The 12608-nt window shown below is 42.1% G+C and overlaps 1 protein-coding gene across 4 annotated transcripts in view; it reads left to right on the top strand.

The window, feature by feature from the left end:
* The window catches only part of acot7 (acyl-CoA thioesterase 7), a 78486-nt gene that overhangs the window by 47509 nt on the left and 18369 nt on the right, over nt 1-12608 (top strand). For all 4 annotated transcript variants that reach the window (XM_074642633.1, XM_074642634.1, XM_074642632.1 and 1 more), the window contains one exon: nt 3657-3773. In XM_074642633.1, coding sequence (XP_074498734.1) covers nt 3657-3773 — 117 coding nt within the window. The remainder of the gene's footprint in view (nt 1-3656; nt 3774-12608) is intronic.

Genomic DNA, 12608 nt, shown 5'->3' with positions numbered 1-12608 from the left:
AAAATCAAGATGGGTTTTGGAAGATGTTTCACAACAGGCTTAAGGAAGGAAGTGATGTATCTCTGTGATGTACCTCCGCCCACACACACACACTTTAAGCCTGACATGTTGCCACCTTTCTGAACTGTGGCCACATCATCAGCCGTTATCAGAGAGCGCTTTTTTTAATGGTTATACGTCTCTGATCAACAGAGTTTTAGTTTGAGTTGAAGATGATGAAGCCTTTCATGTGATGGAGCAAAAGATCTGCCACTTTCACACCGCCCGGCCCGAGTTTAACCACATAATCACACATCACAGTCAGAGCTTGATTGGATTTCTCCAGCATCAAGACATGTTCTGTTTTGAAATAGTGTTGGACATTTAAAGCTGAAGTAGGCAGGATTGGAGCAAATAGGATTTAAATAAGTTATTTTTATAAAACAGTCGCTATATCGTGACAGTAGAACATGAAACAGGTAACCTGAAAACAAATCATGTGTCCTCCGGTGTCCTCCGGTGCTCCTAACGGCATCTGCAAGATTTCACAGACCGGAGGAAAACAAGCAGTAAGAGCTGATCTAAGGTCTGCTGTCCATCTGCCGTCTATGAGAGCTGGATGTCAATCAGAAACTACAGAGTCATCTTGTAGTGCACGGTTTAGCTGTAAAATGAGCAAGTTTGTGACGCCGCCGCCATTGTGGAATCTGGTGAAGGAACACCAAGTTCCGGTCACATGACCGGTGCACAGCCAATAGGAACGCTCTCTCAATGAAATTACCTGTGATTGGTCAAAGTCTCCTGTCACGGGCTAGATTTGTTAAAGCCTGAAAACAGAACTATGAGGAGGTGCAGAAGTCTAGTTATCTCTCAGAACACTTGAATTACAATATGCTGAAAGGTTATTATGAATATTTTCGTCCAATGATGCCAAAAATAAACTGCCTACTGAAGCTTTAAGTGCATTTTTAGCAGGTTTATCTTGGACAGAAACGGGAGTTTACTTCCCATATTAAACCTTTTATACACATCAGTATTATCAGCAACATGTGATGGAAGTGGTGCTCTGGCCGTTTGGGATAAGAGGATGTCAAAGTAATGGCATGTTTAATTCTTAATCAACTCGGCGGGCCCACTTTTACAGTGAATGCTGCGTTTGGGAGCAAGCAGCACATTCTGTTTGTACTCCCACACACTTGGCTGTCATAAATAGAGCCACACAGTGCAGATGGTAGGAGCCTCCGGGAGCCAAACCAGCCATCAGCAAGCAGACTTATTGATTTTCTGTAGCCTGAGAGATACAAAAAGCAGCTCAGAGGGAACGATTGGGGCAACTTGAGTGTCTAGTGGAGGGTCTGAATATCTTTAAATGAGCATACGCTCACAAACACACACACACACATTACACACTCACACACACTTTATCCGACATGAGAAACAGATGCCACCCTCCTCCTCTCTTTTCTCATCTCCAGCCCACCCACTCTATACAAGATGTCCCAAATTTAGTGAGAAGCCCAGAAACAACTGTTTCCTTCACACATGACACGAGCTGACACGGCCGTACGTGTGGCACACACACAGACACAAATGCAGATGTAGGTTTGTGAATTCCTCCGCGTCCACTTTGTGCTCCTTTTAGGGAAACGAAGGCTTTCCAGCCTTTACTGTAATCTGTAACTTTGATTTCCTGCCCAAAGTGTTTCCTCGCTCTTCAAATCATTTGCAAGCTTTTAGTGCGTGAATTAGCAAAGTGCTCCGCAAACGTTTTGATGATGGATTATTTGATATGCTCGCTCACATCTTGAAAGTTTATCTTTTTTAGTCTGAAACACTCACCTCATGTAGGTTTGAAAAGGGGCCCGGTAAGTGTTTGTAGATTAATTTCTCGCACAGAACAGCTTGGATTCATTTCACTCCCGGTGGCGATAAGTGTTCATGGTATAAATGATCAAACCACCGTGAGATCTACTGTAGAGCACACAATGTCTTCTCCTGAAGGCCATGAGTATTGTATTACAATATTGTTAGACTTCTGGATCAGTTGTGATTGAGTGTGTCTGGTTTCAGTCATTCATCGGTGTTTTGTAAGATTTCTAGAGTTCACGTAGCTCCAGATTGCACCTCTCATGTCTTATCATGACATTAGATTCAAAGAGCTAAGCATCTGTTTTTCTAAAACACTAATCCTTAGTGATCATTCAAAAACCCAGAAGGTCATCAAACAACACGGCCTGCCTGTTTGGAGGTATTTCCAGAACTCTCAAAGACTCTTCTGCCACTGGGAACGTCAGGAGCTGCGTTACCTGTTGCTTTTTATTTCGGCGTCCGTGTTAACAGGTTGGAGCAGCCACACTGCCCACGTGAGACGCGCATCTCATGCGCGGTTCGGCTGCGTGTCAGCTGCGTCTCTTCTAGAGATTCGAGGTCTCGCCTATTTTTGACGCAAGCTGCGCGGTTCACAGCAAAAACAGACAGTGAAAGTGACCTATTGACTGTATATTGACATCATATCAGTAACATTACTACAGTTTCGATGTCTCTGTAAAAAATGTTACGGAGATGAAAAAAAGTAAAGACTTATTTTTAAATCAACACTTCCTGCTTTCATTTCAAAATAAAAGCCCTCAAGAGTTTTTTCTGTGGACAGAATTCCTTCATTTGTTAACACAAGGCTTTTATTCTGAAATATGTGCAGGACAGTGTTGTAGAACATGCAGTGACTTGTGGTATATACAGATGATATTTATAATGAAATGCAATGGCCATTATTAAAGGCAAGCTCTATGTAGAAAGAAACCGCCGGCAGCAGCAGCCATGCGCTCTTGACGTTCCCAGTGTGGACGAAGCGTAGAATGGTTTTGTCCAGTCTGGGAGTTGTCTGTGTTTTCGGCTTACAACTTTAACCCTTTCAGAGTGTGTTTTCAGTTCATCAAAGTTAATTGTAACATTTTGGTCACCTAAAAATGTCTTATTCAGCGTTCGGTTGTACCTAGCTCTGCCCTTTTGTGCCACTTCTGGCTGCAAAAAAACAAGATAGCGACGGCCAAAATCCTGAACTCGAGGCTTCAGAACATATACTGTACTGCAGTGTTGGTGATCGTCTGCAGGAGGTTTCATGAGGTTTTAGAGACATCTAGTCGTTTCTTGACCTTGAAACCACAGTTAATAAAGAAATCTCTACTTAAGGGCCCCTTACCGGCTTGTTCTGGAGCTTCTGACTGTAACAACATAGTACATTTGTTGCATTAGATGTCGCTAAAAGCTTTTCATCCATAGTCCATCATCAGATTGTGCTCGCTCAGTTGTCATGGATCTGTACTTAAGAAATGTTCAGACTTTTCAATAATAATTTGATATCTGATTGTGTTTTATTAATAAGATGAAAGTAAATTATATTGAAACGTTTCCTCAGGTTGAGTCAGCAGGACTCATCTCCCGTGTTTGGGCTACTTTTATCAGTGAAACAAACAAATCAATGAAAAAACTGGAGGCTATTTTATAATATTAGTCAAAGAAATGCTACTTGTTTTTTTACGACGTTGAGAGACTCGCTGAAATCCGAGAACAAAGAAAAAAATATATTGATAACAAGTAGGACATGTCTATTGATCTTTCCGGTGTGGATCCTCAGTGTATCTTACAAAAGCCAAACTGTGTTTGTGTGTCTGGAACAGGCGTGGCCATGAAGCTGATGGATGAGGTCGCCGGCATCGTGGCAGCTCGCCACTGCAACACCAACATCGTAACTGCCTCTGTGGATGCCATCAACTTCCATCGCAAGATCAACAAAGGTGAGGATGACCTAGAGAATACACTCAGAATCTGAGTAGGAAGGTTCCTAACGGAGTGAAATGACCCAGAAGTATCTGAGTAGCAGCCGTGATGAGAGCTGTTTGAGTTCTCTAAATGTGAAGGAAAGGTGCTTCAGTGCTTCCTCTATTATCTCCTTTAGCAGAGGATACACTGGAGCATCCTTTACCTAAGGAAAGGAGATAATGATGCCCCACAATTCCTTAAAGCGACGCACCATTCTGCCATTCATGAAAGCAAATGATATGTTTATCTTGCATATTATTTTCATACAGTCATATACTAATCGGGATTCATGTTGATAAATATGAGTGGACAGTGACAATCATTTTGTTTCACTTTATTTTTTATTTATTTATTTTTAACATGTAACAAATAAGTTAAAAACAAAACAAGAATAACAAATGTAATGAACAGTAAACATAAAGCAAACAAATAATCAACATAAACAACAATAAATATACATTTAAGGGTTCTACTCCTTCACTGTAATGCAAAATATGAACTTTTTGTGGCAGCCTGTAGGTGATTCCTTTGTTTATTTCAGGTCCACCTCGGTAATGAGGTGATATTTTTCACCGGTTGTCCACGTTAGGTCAGATCATCCTTTATCATATGTTGATGTAAAGTGTTCCAGCAGCAGAAGGACCGGTGGTATCTCTCTCTTTCACACCGCGGGTGAAGCAGTCTGTCACTGAAGGAGATATTTAAGAACGCACGGGGAGAAGCAGAGCCTTTTGTAGTCCATCTTCAGAACATTGTAGTTTCACCACGGCAGACTGACGTCACTAACATCCATCATCACGGAGCTTCTAGTGGAAGAGCAGTCGGATTCTCTCAACACCACGGTCGTCTTTTCCTGAGTCCTTCTGTATCTTCCTTCTCAACTTTCCTTGACCTCATGATGTTTTCCATCGAGGATCAAGAAGAAGTGGTTAGGAGAAGACGTTAGGAGAAGTGGTTAGGAGAAGACGTTAGGAGAAGTGGTAAGGAGAAGACGCAGCCACTGAGGTCCGATGTACTGCAGTGTTGGTAAAAGGCTGCAGGATGTTTCATGATGCTGCTTTTCTTTAACGTTTTAACGTCTTGCCCATTAATGAACTTCACTTTCTAAAAAACTAATTACATGATAATGTGGAAAAACTCAGTAGTCTATAGAGTCCGCCTCAGACAGCACTGTTTTAAGTCGGGCTAGCCAACGTTAACAGCTGTCACATTGCTGCTAATCAAGACCAGTTGTGTTTTGTAGAGCTGCCGCCACATCTGGAGAAAACACACCATTGTTATGATTGAACTATTTTCCATTACAAAGCTTCGTCTCTGAGCTGTTTCCTCTCTGTCAACGTGAGGAATCATGTTTACTGTATTTCTGCCTCTCAGTCTGTGAGATGGAGTTTTCCATACGGACAAACTCTAAGGCTCTTAGTTTAAAGTTCATTCAAGGATTGTGACAACACCGTTATCCACTTAGCCTCTGATATCTTAATGTCTACTCACAGTGGTGATAACATTTATACTGATTTTCCATTCTGAAAGCTGAACGCTGGGTTAAAGGTTTTATTGGCAGCACAGTTCGGACAACGCATTTAATCCAAATTGCTCGTCAGCACCATAAGGAGCAAAGATAAAGTACATAAATCCGAGAAGGAACAAACGTACTCTCCTACAGATACACACCCACAGACAAACTAGATCAGAACAAGAGCAGTGTTACAATTAGACATATTTCTTAACTGATTCTAATTCTATGTATCCTCGATCAACGCTTCGTATGATATCTTACGAAAAAGTTATTCCTCCTTTTTCCTTTGTTTTCCTACTAATGTCCAGCAACACGTGTCACTTTCCACTCTTTACATGTATACAGTCTTTAAAAAAAACAACTTCCATCTTCACAGGAAACAACTTCCTTAGATTTAGGCAACAAAACTCCTAAATTAGGTTTAGGAAATGACTGAGTTGGTTTGGATTACACACCAAAACTACTTAGTGGCGTTACTTACATGACAAATAAATCTACGTTAAATTCTGGACACAAACTTCCTGGCAGAAGGTCCGGTATTTTTTGACCCATCCATCCACTCCTCACACATGTGCTGGAGGTGATGTGGTCCAGACATCCAGATGTTATGATTATCTCAGGATATGATGTTAACAATGGACCAGCTACATCTCTCTCCACACTGTTGAATTATGAAGTGGAAAGAAAATGTTCTATACGTCACAGCTCAGCTCAAGTGTGCCAGGTCAGCTGTAAGTCTAAATACAGGGGCCTTTATTCAAGCAGGATAATTCACTCAATCCTGAAGCAGGTTTCCACGGAGAGCTGAGTAAAGAGTGAGTGGCTGAGGAGGGATGTGAGGGAGGAGACGTTTAAAACATTTAAAACGCACCTTTCTGGGTTTTCAGGAGCAGAAAACTGAACAGCACAGATTGGTTGAGATCCGTGTCCACATCTTTCAGCTGCTTCTAGTCGCTCCAGTTGCTGCCTCCGTCTGTCCTCTGAGTTTAGGTGGCGGTGACATGATTTCCTCTGGCTTCCATGGTGACTTAGGTGTTATGTCACCAGTAGATTTCCCATTTGGCTTAAGGTGGTCAGACAAAAAACACAAGAGGTGTGCTGAGGAAAAGAATGGTCGAGGATCAAAACAAAAAACAGCTCCTGGCGTTGTGGGCTGAACCTCTGGGTCTATTATTTCATTTTATGGCATGTTTTTCTTTTCATTATTTTCTACGGCCGGCTAAATGTAGACATTGTGACATGGCATTGAGATATTGAGAGGTGGAAGTCAAACAATTTAAAGGATCCAAGTGGTATCCATCAGGCTTTGCTGTGTTTTCGGCTCCACACTCACTAATACGTTTTCCTTTTAAAACGGTGTTTTAAAAAAGAAAAAACGATCTCAGTCCAGATGAGCGTTTTGGGGCCATTTCAGAATTAATCTCCGTCCATACTACCACGCCTGAAAACGCATATCACATGACCATTCACGTACACTGGGCATGTGCGTGCCGGTGTAAACAGGAAGCAGCGCGGTTGGTTGTTCAGTTGCAGAAAATACTACGAAGGAAGAGCCATGGATGTATAAAGAGATCTGGATACAGCGTTGGAGGCGGGGCCCCGGTCATTCCTATGAAAGTTGCTCAGTGGCGCATGAAGCCTAAACAGCTCGACTTCGGTCTGGAAAAGTACCCAGATCTCGGGCAAATAGTACATGCACAGTAGCGTCCCCTCGGTCACATGACTCGGTCACAGGGTCACAGTCGTCACGCTGCGTCATGCTGCCATCACGGCTTGCTCACATGAACATAGCGTACACGATTTTACCGCACGTTCATGGGCTTGCTCACTCGTAGCGAGCTGGTAGCTAGCGGTAGCTAGCAGTCTGGTAGACTGGTACTACTACTGTAGTAGCCTAGCCTACTAACCGCAGCAGCTAGTGTTTGTTTAAGAGACAGCAATGCAATGGTATTTCAATAATCAATCGTTAGATTGTTTGGGAACGGACATGTTAATTAACGTACGTTACATTAACGGAATGCATGAATACATTCACGGCAAAGGCTTTAGAGCATACAGCTCATGGATGTATTATAAGACAATAAAAGTGATGAATTACAGCCAATATATTCTTATTACAGCCGCATACAGCTAGCGGGATGCTGGCAAGCAGAGCCCGGATATGTCACATGAGCGCGCAGGGCGTCGCAGTCTCGTGGGTCTGATGCGCGTTCATTTTGCAGAGGAAAATAACTCTGGATTCAGCTGTTAGTTCATTTTAAAACTTTAAAAACTAAATTTTTTAAATAAAGGCTATTTAGGTGTTCGTACTGGGGAGTTGATTTACCTTAAAAAGAAAATTATCCGCTGAGTTACAGACGTCTCTTTCCCAATGTAAGTCTATGGGAAAAAGTATTTTTGGGCCCAATGGCATCATTTGACGGACACCGAAGTTGTAGTACCGCCGTTTGGCCACATCAAAAGTCGGGATCAACGGCCGGCGCTCTTCCTGGGGACTTGGTTCAACGCGGCGGAAAACACAACAGATGTCGTTTGTTTCCTTCCAGAAAAAGTTCACGTGATGGGACGTGACGAATCGGGGAAGGACACATCATGACTGATGAGACCCAATCACGAAGCAAACGTGGGTGTCTGCGTCATCGCTTTTAAAGGTCTCTGTTTCTGTCCGTCCAGACTAAAACGCATCCCTGCAGTTATAAAACTAAAACAGAGTCAGCAGCGTTTTCAGATGTCTCCGTTTTAGGGGCTCGAAAACGCTGGAGTAGTGTGACGCTAGGTATGAACGTATCAAAAGTTATGCATTTTAAAACCTAAATGTATTACTTTGGATGTAACCTTAGTCCCTCAGTTACTAAATGTATCATTTGGCACCAACATTTAACAATCACACTTGGAGAAATCAATTAAAGAAGTTAGAAAAATAACAAAACACTGACAGCGGCAGTCTTAATGTTATCATGATTCAACATTCATTATCGGGTTCCTGAACAAAAAAGCTCCTGACAAAATGAGCATTAAACGCAGCGAGATGTGAAGTTAAGACCCAGAACATTAAACAGACCTCGGGTCTGTGTCTGTGCACGGCTCATGTGGAGGATGTTCAGATGATTTGTTTATAAGTTTTGCGGAGGTCCCGCTGCGTCTCGCCTCAACAGTCCACTTAACTGATGGCACAGATTTTCAGTCTTGTGGGGTCCTGCGGCAGAGATATCGCTGTAGAGCCGGGTAGCTTTACCATGTAAACAGTTCTCATCGGAGAGAAGAAACACAGAAGACCTGAATTTGAGAATGAACTTAAAATGTTCTACATTCAGAGATCAGTAGAGATCCCACATGTTTGCGTTTGGAGTATATGATTATCTTTTCTTTTGCATGTGTTGAGATGAAATGACTGAACATAGCCAACAGATCGCAGGCTGTGTGAGAACTAAAGCATCAATGCTTCACTGAAATAATAACATCTGTATGTTGAGTGAATTGATTTTCCTTCACAAAGTAAGTATGAATAGTTAACCTCGGTTTCTAAGTCCAGCTTGAGACACGAGACGTTGAGTCTTTGTAAACATTAGAAAGTGGCTGCAGTCATGTCACAGCTTGTGAGTCACTTGTTTATTAGTTTCTGCACTGAGAATATAAGTCAGTGAGGTGCTGACCGTTGATGAACCACAGGCATGTTCAGTCAGAGCTCCTCTCCATTATCCATTACAGAAAAATACCCAGAGGTACAAAGAATGAGAAGAAAGACATAAATCTGAAAGGAGAGCGCTAAAGGCGAGAGAGAAAACGTGAGAGAAAGAAATAAAGGGAACAATGATGTTCTTGTTCACTTTATATTGATCCGGCATGATTTGTACAAACCAGACATTTCTATGAACTGTTTGCTCAAATAACTAAAGACTTTAAAGGTCCCATATTGTAAAAAGTTACATTTTCATGTCTTTTATATTATAAAGCAGGTTTAAGTGCTTTATAAATACTGTGAAAGTATTGAAATGCTCAATATACAGAGAAATACACAGCAGCCCGGATTCAGAAATTGTGCGTTTGAAACAAGCCGTTGGGATTTTTGTCCATTTGTGATGTCACAAATATATATATATATATATATATATACTGTATATATATATATATATATATATATTTAGACCATTACACGGTTTTTAACGTAAACATTCGAAATGTGTCCCAGTTTATTTCCTGTTGTAGTGTATGTTAATGATATCAGCTGACAGGAAGTAAACATGGACCCAAACTGTTGCCTAGCAACGCAATTCTGTTGCAATTCCGTTTAAATGCTCCAAAACGGAGCGTTTCAGACAGAGAGTAAATACAGGTATATTCAGGCAGACAGTACGAGAATAATAACGTTTTTTTTTTAACATTACAGCATGTAAACATGTTCTAGTAGAAACATAAAATACAAGTATGAACCTGAAAATGAGCATGATATGAGACCTTTAAATCAAATACTGTAGTTCCTTGGTGTGGAGTAAAGGTACAGTACAGTGCGTGTCTGAATATGAGACACTTTCTTGTCAGCCTGATGGAGATGGGCTGTTATTTCACTACCTGCATCGCCTTCTTTTGTAGTCTTCTCTGGTCGTTTGTTACTGTGAAATGCAAACTTGCAATTTTCCATGAAGCTCTGTGAATAGAGGGAAATGTAGAGCAACAAACAAAACACCATTCTGAGTAGATTTCTTTTGGTTTTCACAACCTGAGATTCACTTTGGTCCAATTTGAGGTAGAAAGAGTGATAGAAAAAAAAAAAAACCTTAACTCTACTCTCGCCGGCTGTAGCTGAAATAGCAAATCTATGGCTCAGAGGCATTACAACCCCGGCTTAGTGCGTACAGCATGAGGCCCTGGCATGGACTCTCCTCACAGGAGATTAGCTGTATCAAACAGCTCCTCGGAGATGGGGCTCTGCCAGTTTTTCAGGTTGGCTGACCTTCAACGCTGCTCAAGTCCAAGACTCTACTCCCTGCATAAATCAATTATTAATCATGAAGGTCTTTTAAAATATCACCCAGTCTCGTCTTTTCTGCAGCGCTTCACTAAGACTAATACATCTGTGATGGTTTACCTGAATGAGCAGGAGGTGATCTGTTATTTTATAGCAAGCGGGACAGTTTTTAAATAGTTTAGAGAATATTATAGATCCAAGACGAAAGGTGGGACTCAGACTCCTACTTCAGCACCACGGACAGCTCCATGGATCTATCAATACACAGCACACCAATGATATCTCTGAGCCGTGGTCGGGGCCATAGATTCTAACTTACTGATATCTCAGAGCCGTGGTCGGGGCCATAGATTCTAACTTACTGATATCTCAGAGCCGTGGTCGGGGCCATAGATTCTAACTTACTGATATTTCAGAGCCGTGGTCGGGGCCATAGATTCTAACTTACTGATATTTCAGAGTCGTGGTCGGGGCCATAGATTCTAACTTACTGATATTTCAGAGCCGTGGTCGGGGCCATAGATTCTAACTTACTGATATTTCAGAGCCGTGGTCGGGGCCATAGATTCTAACTTACTGATATTTCAAAGCCGTGGTTGGGGCCATAGATTCTAACTTACTGATATATCAGAGCCGTGGTCTGGGCCGTAGATTTTAACTTACTGATATCTTAGAGCCGTGGTCGGGGCCATAGATTCTAACTTACTGATATCTCAGAGCCGTGGTTGGGGCCATAGATTCTAACTTACAGATATTTCAAAGCCGTGGTCGGGGCTATAGATTCTAACTTACTGATATCTCTGAGCCGTGGTCGGGGCCATAGATTCTAACTTACTGATATCTCTGAGCCGTGGTCGGGGCCATAGATTCTAACTTACTGATATCTCAGAGCCGTGGTCGGGGCCATAGATTCTAACTTACTGATATCTCTGAGCCGTGGTCGGGGCCATAGATTCTAACTTACTGATATTTCAGAGCCGTGGTCGGGGCCATAGATTCTAACTTACTGATATCTCAGAGCCGTGGTCGGGGCCATAGATTCTAACTTACTGATATTTTAGAGCCATGGTCGGGGCCATAGATTCTAACTTACTGATATCTCAGAGCCGTGGTCGGGGCCATAGATTCTAACTTACTGATATTTCAGAGTCATGGTCGGGGCCATAGATTCTAACTTACTGATATTTTAGAGCCATGGTCGGGGCCATAGATTCTAACTTACTGATATCTCAGAGCCGTGGTCGGGGCCATAGATTCTAACTTACTGATATTTTAGAGCCATGGTCGGGGCCATAGATTCTAACTTACTGATATTTCAGAGTCGTGATCGGGGCCATAGATTCTAACTTACTGATATTTCAGAGTCATGGTCGGGGCCATAGATTCTAACTTACTGATATCTCAGAGTCATGGTCGGGGCCATAGATTCTAACTTACTGATATTTCAAAGCCATGGTCGGCGTCGTCCAGTGAGCTCCAGGCACTGTGGATTTTTGATGCGTTTCATGACTTTTTCTCAGAAGAAGAGAGCCGAACCAGAGGTATTCTCACACTTTGATTTTGAAAAGTTGCCAATGGAAGTCTGTTGAAAATGTTTTAAGAGCAGTAGCCAAAGGCAGGAACACACATTTAGTTTAGTGTTACATGTGTTAATATTTAGTGATAACCACCTCACACTTCATTGAAGTATGTGTTAATATGACTCAGTCATTTTTTAGATGTTATTTTACATTGAGATACAGTTTTCTCTCCACATCTCCTCCAGCAGGCTCGACACACACTGAGGGGATTTAAACCAAACTAATTGTATTTGCACACGTCTTGTAAACTCTTCTACATCTCTTAAAATCGTACTCAAACTTTCCAACAAGTAGGTTGTTTATCAGTTTCTTCAAATCAAACCATATGTACAAAAGATCTGTTGTATTTATGGATAGTTAAAAGGTACAGTGTGTACGATTTGGTGGCATCTAGTGGTGTGGTTGCAGATTGCAACCAACTGAGTACCCCTCCGCTCACTCCTCCCTTTCCAAGACTGCAGTAACGTGAGCCGCCGAGTGCAAAACCATGGTAACACTGTTCGCGTCGCTCAGAGGCCATCCTTACCATAATAACAACAGAAGTCAGACGGTATAGCTGGCGGTACCGCGGTTTAACACTCTGCAGCTCATGTTACCACAGTTTCACAAGCGTGTCGGAGAACTACGGTGGCCTTCAGGTAACGTAAAAACGTGAAAGTCTCTCTCTAGAGGCAGAGTTTGGTTTGTCTGTTCTGGGCTACTGTAGAAACGTGGCGGACTCCGTGAAGAGGACCCGCTCCCTATGTAA

This window comes from Sebastes fasciatus, chromosome 8 (genome assembly GCF_043250625.1).
Source record: "Sebastes fasciatus isolate fSebFas1 chromosome 8, fSebFas1.pri, whole genome shotgun sequence".
Classification (NCBI taxonomy): Eukaryota; Metazoa; Chordata; class Actinopteri; order Perciformes; family Sebastidae; genus Sebastes; species Sebastes fasciatus.
Note: the sequence above shows the minus strand (reverse complement) of the source record. Positions and strands in the feature narration are given on the sequence as shown.